Below are 13041 nucleotides of genomic sequence, written 5' to 3'. Positions count from 1 at the left end.
CGCATGGCTTTCGACCTTCATCTCTCCCGAGCCCGTACGGGAGTTGTAGCGATGAGACAAGATAGTAATTACTAGAGATTGGATACCACGAAAATTGGGGAGAAAAGGGGGTAAAATTTAGTTCAACAGCTGCAACATCGAGAGCGTCCTGACTGGTTGCATCACTGCCTGGTACGGCAATTGCTCGGCCTCCGACCGCAAGGCACTACAGAGGGGAGAAAAGGGAATGGTAACCATTACATCACTGGGGCTAAGCTGCCTGCCATCCAGGACCTCTACACCAGGCGGTGTCAGAGGAAGGCCCTAAAAATTGTCAAAGACCTCAGCCACCCCAGTCATAGACTGTTCTCTCTACTACCGCATGGCAAGCGGTACCGGAGTGCCAAGTCTAGGGCAAAAAGGCAGTTTTTACTCCCAAGCCATAAGACTCCTGAGCAGGTAATCAAATGGCTACCCTGACTATTTGCATTGTGTGCCCCCCAACCCCTCTTTTACGCTGCTGCTACTCTGTTTATCAAATATGCATAGTCACTTTCACTATACATTCATGTACATACTACCTCAATTGGGCTGACCAACCAGTGCGCATGCACATTGGCTAACCGGGCTATCTGCATTGTGTCCCGCCACCCACCACCCGCCAACCCCTCTTTTACGCTACTGCTACTCTATGTTCGTCATATATGCATAGTCACTTTAACCATTTCTACATGTACATCGCTACTTTTATAGCCTCACTACTGTATATAGCCTCACTACTGTTATTTTTCACTGTCTTTTTACTGTTGTTTTATTTCTTTACTTACCTATTGTTCACCTAATACCTTTTTTGTACTATTGGTTAGAGCCTGTAAGTAAGCATTTCACTGTAAGGTCTACACCTGTTGTATTCGGCGCACGTGACAAATACATTTAGATTTGATTTGATATAAATATGTATCTTGTTGATCCAACACATTATTCAAGGAATGCTAACTGAAAATAGTATTTAAATGTTACAGAAAAGCAAAATAGGATTGTGGGAAAAAAACGTATGTGTAGCTCACATAACTGTCATATAGACGTGTATTGTGTAATACAGATTTTACAATGTGTATACATTAGTAATTACAATAACATTAAAACGAGTATATTTTAGTTCCATTCAAAAACACATAAAATCTAATCTCTGAACCTGTATAGGAAGGAAACATGTCACCTTCCAGCTAGACCTCTTCACATAATATTGACGCTTCGAACACTCCGAGAGTCGTTGCGCAAAATAGTACGCAGCATCATCTGAATATGTGTGCAACAAAAGTTCAACATTCACCTTCTGCTACCATTTCTGTCAAGCCGTCTACACATACAGTTTGACGCGTACCTTTTGATAAATCCTAACATGTGCACCACACAGAACACACTGCAACTGCCTCTGCAATGCAATGCTGCAAAGGCAAAACCCAGCGTTTTCATTGGAAATGAATGTAATTCTGGTGTACCAAAAATGCAATAACGCTGCCGGAGTGTTCGAAGCGTGACACTGTCTCAGTGTCCGGGTCATCTACTGTATCTGTACTGTAGGGGGCAGCAGAAGAACCAGTTTATCATGAAGGGTTTACAGTAGGCCTAGTGTTTATCATGAAGGGTTTACAGTAGGTCTACTAGTGTTTATCATGAAGGGTTTACAGTAGGCCTACTAGTGTTTATCATGAAGGGTTTACAGTAGGCCTAGTGTTTATCATGAACGGTTTACAGTTGGCCTAGTGTTTATCATGAAGGGTTTACAGTAGACCTACTAGAGTTTATCATGAAGGGTTTACAGTAGGCCTAGTGTTTATCATGAAGGGTTTACAGTAGGCCTACTAGTGTTTATCATGAAGGGTTTACTGTAGACCTAGTGTTTATCATGAACGGTTTACAGTAGGCCTACTAGTGTTTATCATGAAGGGTTTACAGTAGGCCTACTAGTGTTTATCCTGAAGGATTTACAGTAGGCCTAGTGTTTATCATGAAGGGTTTACAGTAGACCTACTAGTGTTTATCATGAAGGGTTTACAGTAGACCTACTAGTGTTTATCATGAAGGGTTTACAGTAGGCCTACTAGTGTTTATCATGAAGGGTTTACAGTAGGCCTACTAGTGTTTATCATGAAGGGTTTACAGTAGGCCTAGTGTTTATCATGAAGTGTTTACGGTAGGTCTACTAGTGTTTATCCTGAAGGGTTAACAGTAGGCCTAGTGTTTATCATGAAGGGTTTACAGTAGACCTACTAGTGTTTATCATGAAGGGTTTACAGTAGGCCTACTAGTGAGGAGAGATCATTTTGTGGGTCATTGTCGGTGTTCTTCCATTGCCAGGCTGCCATGTTCTCCTGCTGTTTGAGTTCACGGTGAAACAGGTCCTACAGTATATACTAGGCTTTATCCTCTAGCCTAGGAGAGAGATCATTTTGTGGCTCATTCAGACACGAGATAACTTGGCAATCATTGCCTGACTGACTGCCACCTGTCCCACTGCTGTAGTATGAGGGAGTTGACAGTGAAATAGGATTAAAAGTCCCAATAAAGCCTGGCTGCTGGCTGCAAACTGAGGTCAGGGCTTAGCCAGGTGTCTGTCTGTGGAGCGGGGTCAGCTTGACCCATTGAACAAGGTAGCAATGAACCAGTTAGCATTGAACCAGGTAGCATTTAACCAGGTAGCATTGAACCAGGTAGCATTGAACCAGGTGGCATTAAACCAGGTAGCAATGAACCAGGTAGCATTGAACCAGGTAGCATTGAACCAGGTGGCATTAAACCAGGTAGCAATGAACCAGGTAGCATTGAACCAGGTAGCTGGCTACTGACCATATATGCCATTTAGCAGACGCTTCTATCCAAAGCGATTTGCAGTCATGCTGCGCACATTTTATACATGGAATGTAACCCACAATCCTGGTCGTTGCAAGCCTCATACCCTACCAACCTACCAATACGTCATGTCACGTGACCTATTGTATTCTATTCTACTTTATTGTATTCTAGGCTATATTCTTCTAATCTATTCTATTTTAAATATACCATTTGTTTATTGAACGACCATAATGATAAGGGTGGCTTCATTCATCATTAATCTACACTGTAGTGTACACAGCAACTAACGTATATTGTTCTATCCGTGCAGCCTACAAAATGTAATCTCGCGGGATTTGCCACAGCAGATGAGAAGGGTCCCTACCCCATTGAAGTTGAAAAGTAAAATGGTTAGTGTTTGGTAGGGATTGTGGTTAACCGCTCAAAAGGATTTTACGGTTAGGATTTAGGGTAGGGACGTACCAGGGATCCCAGATAGCACTAACCGACGAGAAAGGTGGTTCCTTAGAGCGATTTCATCACCGCGCACCGCCACTGCACAGGTGGCGTGGCGTCATGCACTCATCGGTTGAGCGAGCGCGCCGCGGTTTTTTTGCGTAACCCGATTGGAGTATTAGAGGAAGCTTCCTTCTATCAGATTGGTATCTACCCGGTAACCCGGTCCCCTCACTCCACACCACCACTTTCCCCATTACCGGCATCTACCACCCGAGTCGATGTTACCTGGAAAACGAAGTGTCGAAATTATGTCGGTTTCGGTGGCGTTCATTGGAGTACTGATGCTGCATTCGGTCTCCTCGCAGAACGGTAAGAATGTGAAGTGCACGGCTGCCCTGCCGCCCGGTAGAAATACCGGGACATCATGGCTCCTTGCGGGTTTTTAACTGGACACTCAATGATCTTGCTTCAAATTCTGTCATAATATCGTGGTCCTGGATTAGATTTTTTTGCGTCAAATCCTTGCAGTGAATAGTGATTTATAGACTATCCACATGTTTTTCAGTGGATGTAGTAGAAAATGGCAGCAAATTACAAGGACATATTTCGACCCTCTTATTTATATTTTATTGTATTAATTATGTTCATACCCGAAGCAATGCGGTGAATAGAATTACAGAATTAAGGCTATGAATTGAATTAAATTATTATCGAATAATAGCATATTAGCACCCATGCGAGTCATTTGTTACAAAGTGCCAATAAACCATGTATGGCCATCACTGTCAATTGGATGGATTGTTTCCCGTTATTAATACAGGCCTGCGATTAATTTATACATTCCTTTAATCTAGCCTAGGCCTATATGTTTATCTATGTCCACAAAATACATTTTTTATTTCCTAATGACATTACATCTTCATTAGAATGTAAAGGGGACTAGACCATGAGGAGCCGTTCCTTGATTAACAAGGACTTGTTATATGTGTACAGTAAGTTGTGATATCATCACATAGTCTATGTCCTACCCGACCATGGCCCCGCTCAAATGTAAAAAAAAACGTTTAGTTCTCCCTCCTCGTCCTCTCTGAAATAACCCGATATGAGTCAGGCATTCACCTGTTACTGGTCTGGTCGTGGCGACATCAAAGCATAATTTCAACGCCTACAGGTTGAAATGAACCAGAAACACCTCACGGGGCCCAAAGCTTTTCATCAGACAGACGTTGAGAACAGAACGCCATTCAATCATGTTGTGTGTCCAGATGTAATTGTAAGATGCTTGATGGTTGGTATATGCAGCTAGTCAGAGAAGCAGCGAGGCAGGCAGTCAGAGAAGCAGGCAGTCAGAGATGCAGGCAGGCAGAGAAGCAGGCATGCAGAGAAGCAGGCAGTCAGAGATGCAGGCAGGCAGAGAAGCAGGCATGCAGAGAAGCAGAGAGGCAGGCAGTCAGAGAAGCAGGCAGTCAGAGATGCAGGCAGGCAGAGAAGCAGGCAGTCAGAGAAGCAGATGCAGGCAGTCAGAGAGGCAGGCAGTCAGAGAGGCAGGCAGTCAGAGAGGCAGGCAGTCAGAGAAGCAGGCAGGCAGAGAAGCAGATGCAGGCAGTCAGAGGCAGGGGCAAGCAGTCAGAGAGGCAAGCAGTCAGAGAGGCAGGCAGTCAGAGAGGCAGGCAGGCAGCCAAATCAAAGCACATGTTATTGGTCACATGCAGATGTTATTACGGGTGTTGCGAAATGCTTGTGTTCCTCGCTCCAACAGTGCAGAGAAGCAGGCAGAAAGGCGGGCAGGCAGAAAAGCAGGCAGGCACTGACTGACTGTAAATAGCTCCACCAGTACATTCTGCTGCATGTTGCTATTTTTAGACTGTAGATCACTCAGCACTGGGAACCATAGCTTTGATATGTCCTCTCCTCCTGGAACACACACACCACTATGCCTTTAATGTCCTCTCCTCCTGGAACACACACACCACTATGCCTTTAATGTCCTCTCCTCCTGGAACACACACAGCACTATGCCTTTAAAGTCCTCTCCTCCTGGAACACACACACAGCACTATGCCTTTAATGTCCTCTCCTCCTGGAACACACACAGCACTATGCCTTTAATGTCCTCTCCTCCTGGAACACACACAGCACTATGCCTTTAATGTCCTCTCCTCCTGGAACACACACAGCACTATGCCTTTAATGTCCTCTCCTCCTGGAACACACACACCACTATGCCTTTAATGTCCTCTCCTCCTGGAACACACACACCACTATGCCTTTAATGTCCTCTCCTCCTGCAACACACACACCACTATGCCTTTAATGTCCTCTCCTCCTGGAACACACACAGCACTATGCCTTTAATGTCCTCTCCTCCTGGAACACACACAGCACTATGCCTTTAATGTCCTCTCCTCCTGGAACACACACACCACTATGCCTTTAATGTCCTCTCCTCCTGGAACACACACACCACTATGCCTTTAATGTCCTCTCCTCCTGCAACACACACACACCACTATGCCTTTAATGTCCTCTCCTCCTGGAACACACACACCACTATGCCTTTAATGTCCTCTCCTCCTGCAACACACACACACCACTATGCCTTTAATGTCCTCTCCTCCTGCAACACACACACCACTATGCCTTTAATGTCCTCTCCTCCTGGAACACACACACCACTATGCCTTTAATGTCCTCTCCTCCTGGAACACACACAGCACTATGCCTTTAATGTCCTCTCCTCCTGCAACACACACAGCACTATGCCTTTAATGTCCTCTCCTCCTGCAACACACACACCACTATGCCTTTAATGTCCTCTCCTCCTGCAACACACACACAGCACTATACCTTTAATGTCCTCTCCTCCTGCAACACACACACAGCACTATGCCTTTAATGTCCTCTCCTGGACGAGGAGAATGGATCGGTTAACTCTTCACAGAGAGAGATGCAGGACGAGCCACTGTGGAATGCTATTGATTTAAAGTAATTGTCCAGTGTTTCCAGATTTCTATGAAATATGACCTATAATTACTTACAATATCAGTGAAATAGTTTTCCTTCCCCCTAAATTGTATGGTAATTAAGTATGTTTATAAATCCTGTTCATCTCTGAGCGGTTGTTTTGAGTTTGGGGGGGGGGGGGGGTACCCCCCCATCCCTTCCACCAACACATAAAAAAATTAATAATAGAAAGTGACATATAATTTGAAAACGACAGGCCTAGTCTTTTTGGAAATCAAACTCAAATCTTACTGCTGGCAATGTCATAAGAATGCAACTCAATATTAGGAAGGTGTTCTTAATGTTTTGTCCACTCAGTGTTTATCATTCCTGTAAGACAAAAAAAAAACTTTTCACAAGCCCTGTGCTTTTAAATTGTGTTCCTAAGGGAATTTACGCATGTTTAGAGCACCACCATTAGGTAAAGGTAAAATATCAACAACAAAATTTTGCACAAAAATATCATTTTGGAACAGTAATTGGTGACATATTTTATCTCCAACCAAGACTTTCAAATCTCTTATCCCCCCCCCTCACCCCCGAGAAAAAAAAAAAAAAAACGTTTCTATAGTAGTCACATCGTTTCTGAGACCTTTATCTAAATTCCACAGTTCATACCTTTCTAACAGTACTAAGTATGTGTTTGTAGGACTTATAGCTTTGAAACCAAAATGTACTTTATGAGGGTAGTATACAATATTATGTGTAGTTTAGAAAATGCCACAAGAGGGCGGTAGAGTTTAACAGGTGTTAAAAAGCAGCTTTTCAGTTTTGGAAAGGTGTGGGCTTACCCCAACAAAATGATGGTGTGGGTGAATCCCAATAACAGAAGGGTGTGGGTGTATACCGGGTCGTTACAAATATTAATGCTAGTAGACCGCTGATTGGCCAGCTCGTCCACCTCAGGAGTATGACATCATACTCTATGAGGAAATAGCAAGCGTTTTTTAAATGGTCTGTTTGAGATACAAGTTTGAGGTGGGGGTTTTTAAAGTGTTTTTTTTTCCTTCTCCAATTTATGCTTTGGCCACAAATAAGACAATAGGGTGAGTCAACAACAGTATTTGGGTATGAGTTAACAGAATATTAACTTTTGTAAGTGAGATTTTCACTTGACAGTTACTTTAAATACACAGTGGAGACATACATTATCTTCAGAAAGTATTCACACTCCTTGATTTTTCCCCACATTATGTTGTGTTACAAACTGGGATTAAAATTGATTTAATTGTCATTTTTTTGGTCAACAATCTACACAAAATACTCTGCAGTGTCAAAATGGAAGAACATTAAAAAAAGTATATAGTACCAGTCAAAAGTTTTAGAACACCTACTCATTCAAGGGTTTTTCTTTATTTCTACTATTTTCTACATTGTAGAATAATAGTGAAGACATCAAAACTATGAAATAACACATATGGAATCATGTAGTAACCAAAAAAGTGTTAAACAAATCAAAATATATTTTATATTTGAGATTCTTCAAAGTGTCCACCCTTTGCCTTGATGCCAGCTTTGGGCACTCTTGGCATTTTCTCAACCAACTTCATGAGGTAGTAACCTGGAATGCATTTCAATTAACAGGTGTGCCTTGTTAAAAGTTAATCTGTGGAATTTCTTTCCTTAATGTGTTTGAGCCAATCAGTTGTGTTGTGACAAGGTAGGGTGGTATACAGAAGATGGCCCTATTTGGTAAAAGACCAAGTCCATATTATGGAAAGAACAGCTCAAATAAGCAAAGAGAAACGACAGCCCATCATTATTTTAAGACATGGTCAGTTAATCCGGACATTTTCAAGAATTTTGAAAGTTTCTTCAAGTACAGTCACAAAAACCATCAAGCGCTATGATGAAACTGGCTCTCATGAGGACCGCCACAGGAAAGGAATACCCAGAGTTACCTCTGCTGCAGAGGATAAGTTCATTAGATTTAACTGCACATCAGATTGCAGCCCAAATATATACTTTGCAGAGTTCAAGTAAAAGACACATCTCAACATCAACTGTTCAGAGGAGACTGTTTGAATCAGGCCTTCATGGTCGAATTGCTGCAAAGAAACCACTACTAAAGGACACCAATAATAAGAAGAGACTTGCTTGGACCAAGAAACACAAGCAATGGACATTAGACCGGTGGAAATGTGTCCTTTGGCCTGATCAGTCCAAACTTGAGATTTTTGTTTCCAACCACTGTGTCTTTTTGAGACGCAGAGTAGATGAACGGCTCATCTCCGCCTATGTGGTTCCCACCGTGAAGCATGGAGGAGGAGGTGTGATGGTGTGGGGGTGCTTTGCTGGTGACACTGTGATTTATTTAGAATTCAAGACACACTTAACTAGCATGGCTACCACAGCATTCTGCAGCGTTACGCCATCCCATCTGGTTTGCACTTAGTGGGACTATCATTTGTTTTTCAATAGGACAATGACCCAACACACCTCCAGGCTGTGTAAGGGCTATTTGACCAAGAAGGAGAGTGATGGAGTGCTGCATCTGATGACCGGGCCTCCACAATCACCTGACCTCAACCCAATTGAGATGGTTTGGGATGAGTTGGACTACGGAATGAAGGAAAAGCAGCCAACAGGTGCTCAGCATATGTAGGAACTGCTTCAAGACTGTAGGAAAAACATTAAAGGTGAAGCTGGTTGAGAAAACGCCAAGAGTGTCCAAAGCTGTCATCAAAGCAAAGGGTGGCTACTTTGAAGAATTTGTTTCACACTTTTTTGGTTACTACATGATTCCATATGTGTTATGTCATAGTTTTGATGTCTTCAGTACTATTCTATAATGTAGAAAATAGTAAAAATAAAGAAAATCTTTGAATGACTAGGTGTGTCTGAACTTTCGACTGGTACAGTAGGGGGTGAACACTTTCGCAAGCCACTGTAGTACTAGTGTTTTATTTATATATATATATATATATATATATATATATATATATATACACTGCTCAAAAAAATAAAGGGAACACTAAAATAACACATCCTAGATCTGAATGAATGAAATATTCTTATTAAATACTTTTTTCTTTACATAGTTGAATGTGCTGACAACAAAATCACACAAATTATCAATGGAAATCAAATGTATCAACCCATGGAGGTCTGGATTTGGAGTCACACTCAAAATTAAAGTGGAAAACCACACTACAGGCTGATCCAACTTTGATGTAATGTCCTTAAAACAAGTCAAAATGAGGCTCAGTAGTGTGTGTGGCCTCCACGTGCCTGTATGACCTCCCTACAACGCCTGGGCATGCTCCTGATGAGGTGGCGGATGGTCTCCTGAGGGATCTCCTCCCAGACCTGGACTAAAGCATCCGCCAACTCCTGGACAGTCTGTGGTGCAACGTGGCGTTGGTGGATGGATCGAGACATGATGTCCCAGATGTGCTCAATTGGATTCAGGTCTGGGGAACGGGCGGGCCAGTCCATAGCATCAATGCCTTCCTCTTGCAGGAACTGCTGACACACTCCAGCCACATGAGGTCTAGCATTGTCTTGCATTAGGAGGAACCCAGGGCCAACCGCACCAGCATATGGTCTCACAAGGGGTCTGAGGATCTCATCTCGGTACCTAATGGCAGTCAGGCTACCTCTGGCGAGCACATGGAGGGCTGTGCGGCCCCCCAAAGAAATGCCACCCCACACCATGACTGACCCACCGCCAAACCGGTCATGCTGGAGGATGTTGCAGGCAGCAGAACGTTCTCCACGGCGTCTCCAGACTCTGTCACGTCTGTCACATGTGCTCAGTGTGAACTGCTTTCATCTGTGAAGAGCACAGGGCGCCAGTGGCGAATTTGCCAATCTTGGTGTTCTCTGGCAAATGCCAAACGTCCTGCACGGTGTTGGGCTGTAAGCACAAACCCCACCTGTGGACGCCAGGCCCTCATACCACCCTCATGGAGTCTGTTTCTGACCGTTTGAGCAGACACATGCACATTTGTGGCCTGCTGGAGGTCATTTTGCAGGGCTCTGGCAGTGCTCCTCCTGCTCCTCCTTGCACAAAGGCGGAGGTAGCGGTCCTGCTGCTGGTTTGTTGCCCTCCTACGGCCTACTCCACATCTCCTGATGTACTGGCCTGTCTCCTGGTAGCGCCTCCATGCTGTGGACACTACGCTGACAGACACAGCAAACCTTCTTGCCACAGCTCGCATTGATGTGCCGTCCTGGATGAGCTGCACTACCTGAGCCACTTGTGTGGGTTGTAGACTCCGTCTCATGCTACCACTAGAGTGAAAGCACCGCCAGCATTCAAAAGTGACCAAAACATCAGCCAGGAAGCATAGGAACTGAGAAGTGGTCTGTGGTCACCACCTGCAGAACCACTCCTTTATTGGGGGTGTCTTGCTAATTGCCTATAATTTCCACCTGTTGTCTATTCCATTTGCACAACAGCATGTGCAATTTATTGTCAATCAGTGTTGCTTCCTAAGTGGACAGTTTGATTTCACAGAAGTGGGATTGACTTGGAGTTACATTGTGTTGTTTAAGTGTTCCCTTTATTTTTTTGAGCAGTGTATATAGATATATACAGTGGGGAGAACAAGTATTAGATACACTGCCGATTTTGCAGGTTTTCCTACTTACAAAGCATGTAGAGGTCTGTCATTTTTATCATAGGTACACTTCAACCGTGAGAGACGGAATCTAAAACAAAAATCCAGAAAATCACATTGTATGATTTTTAAGTAATTCATTTGCATTTTATTTAGTCCAGGTCTGGGAGGAGATCCCTCAGGAGACCATCCGCCACCTCATCAGGAGCATGCCCAGGCATTGTAGGGAGGTCATACAGGCACGTGGAGGCCACACACACTACTGAGCCTCATTTTGACTTGTTTTAAGGACATTACCTCAAAGTTGGATCAGCCTGTAGTGTGGTTTTCCACTTTAATTTTGAGTGTGACTCCAAATCCAGACATCCATGGGTTGATACATTTGATTTCCATTGATAATTTTTGTGTGATTTTGTTGTCAGCACATTCAACTATGTAAAGAAAATATGACTTTTTTGCCCCATTAAAAATCCTACAATGTGATTTTCTGGATTTTTTTCTTCTCATTTTGTCTGTCATAGTTGAAGTGTACCTATGATGAAAATTACAGGCCTCTCTCATCTTTTTAAGTGGGAGAACTTGCACAATTGGTGGCTGACTAAATACGTTTTCCCCCCACTGTATGTCCATTATTCTGTTTAAAATTCTTCAAGCTCTGTCAAAATTGGTTGTTGATCATTGCTAGACAGCCATCATTTTCAGGTCTTGCCTTAGATTTTCAAGCAGATTTAAGTCAAAACTGCAACTCGGCCACTCAGGAACATTCACTGTATGTCACCTCTCCTCAGTGGTTTAGATAGGTGTAAGGAATGGCTGTGAAGTTACGTATATGTGACTCCAACGTGTCTAAGTAAATAGGGTAGGCCTATAAAGGCTATATTATAGATGGCTTTTCTTCTTCAACTGTCTCAAAACACATGGGAAGGAAAGGTCTGAGAGCAGAACAGAGCACAGTAGAGCAGAACAGAGCAGAACAGAGCATAGTAGAGCAGAACAGAGCAGAACAGAGCACAGTAGAGCAGAACAGAGCAAAGTAGAGCAGAACAGAGCACAGTAGAGCAGAACAGAGCACAATAGAGCAGAACAGAGCACAGTAGAGCAGAACAGAGCACAGTAGAGCAGAACAGAGCATAGTAGAGCAGAACAGAGCATAGTAGAGCAGAACAGAGCATAGTAGAGCAGAACAGAGCATAGTAGAGCAGAACAGAGTATAGTAGAGCAGGACAGAGCATAGTAGAGCAGGACGGAGCACAGTAGAGCAGAACAGAGCACAGTAGAGCAGGACAGAGCAGAGCATAGTAGAGCAGGGCAGAGCAGAACAGAGCATAGTAGAGCAGAACAGAGCACAGTAGAGCAGGACAGAGCACAGTAGAGCAGAACAGAGCACAGTAGAGCAGGACAGAGCAGAACAGAGCATAGTAGAGCAGAACAGAGCACAGTAGAGCAGGACAGAGCATAGTAGAGCAGGACAGTGCACAGTAGAGCAGGACAGAGCACAGTAGAGCAGAACAGAGCAGAACAGAGCACAGTAGAGCAGGACAGAGCAGAACAGAGCATAGTAGAGCAGAACAGAGCACAGTAGAGCAGGACAGAGCATAGTAGAGCAGAACAGAGCAGAACAGAACATAGTAGAGCAGAACAGAGCATAGTAGAGCAGGACAGAGCACAGTAGAGCAGAACAGAGCAGAACAGAGCACAGTAGAGCAGGACAGAGCAGAACAGAGCATAGTAGAGCAGAACAGAGCACAGTAGAGCAGGACAGAGCATAGTAGAGCAGAACAGAGCAGAACAGAACATAGTAGAGCATAGTAGAGCATAGTAGAACAGAGTAGAGCAGAACAGAGCAGAACAGAACAGAACAGAGCATAGTAGAGCAGAACAGAGCATAGTAGAGCAGAACAGAGCATAGTAGAGCAGAACAGAGCATAGTAGAGCAGAACAGAGCACAGTAGAGCAGAACAGAGCATAGTACAGCAGAACAGAGCAGAACAGAACATAGTAGAGCATAGTAGAGCAGAACAGAGCATAGTAGAACAGAGTAGAGCAGAACAGAGCATAGTAGAACAGAGCAGAACAGAACAGAGCATAGTAGAGCAGAACAGAGCATAGTAGAGCAGAACAGAGCATAGTAGAGCAGAACAGAGCATAGTAGAGCAGAACAGAGCATAGTACAGCAGAACAGAGCAGAACAGAGCAGAGC

General features: G+C 43.7%; 1 protein-coding gene across 1 annotated transcript in view; it reads left to right on the top strand.

Annotated features, from left to right (window-relative positions):
* Positions 1-3216: 3216 nt before the first annotated feature.
* LOC139584227 (neuroplastin-like) overlaps positions 3217-13041 on the top strand; it is a 73756-nt gene continuing 63931 nt past the window's right edge. Inside the window, exon 1 of the mRNA XM_071415833.1 lies at positions 3217-3642. Within this exon, the coding sequence (XP_071271934.1) occupies positions 3552-3642 (91 nt within the window). The 5' untranslated portion in view covers positions 3217-3551. The remainder of the gene's footprint in view (positions 3643-13041) is intronic.

This window comes from Salvelinus alpinus, chromosome 9 (genome assembly GCF_045679555.1).
Source record: "Salvelinus alpinus chromosome 9, SLU_Salpinus.1, whole genome shotgun sequence".
NCBI classification, from domain to species: domain Eukaryota; kingdom Metazoa; phylum Chordata; class Actinopteri; order Salmoniformes; family Salmonidae; genus Salvelinus; species Salvelinus alpinus.
The sequence above is the reverse complement of the archived record's forward strand: the minus strand, read 5'-3'. Positions and strand labels throughout refer to the sequence as shown.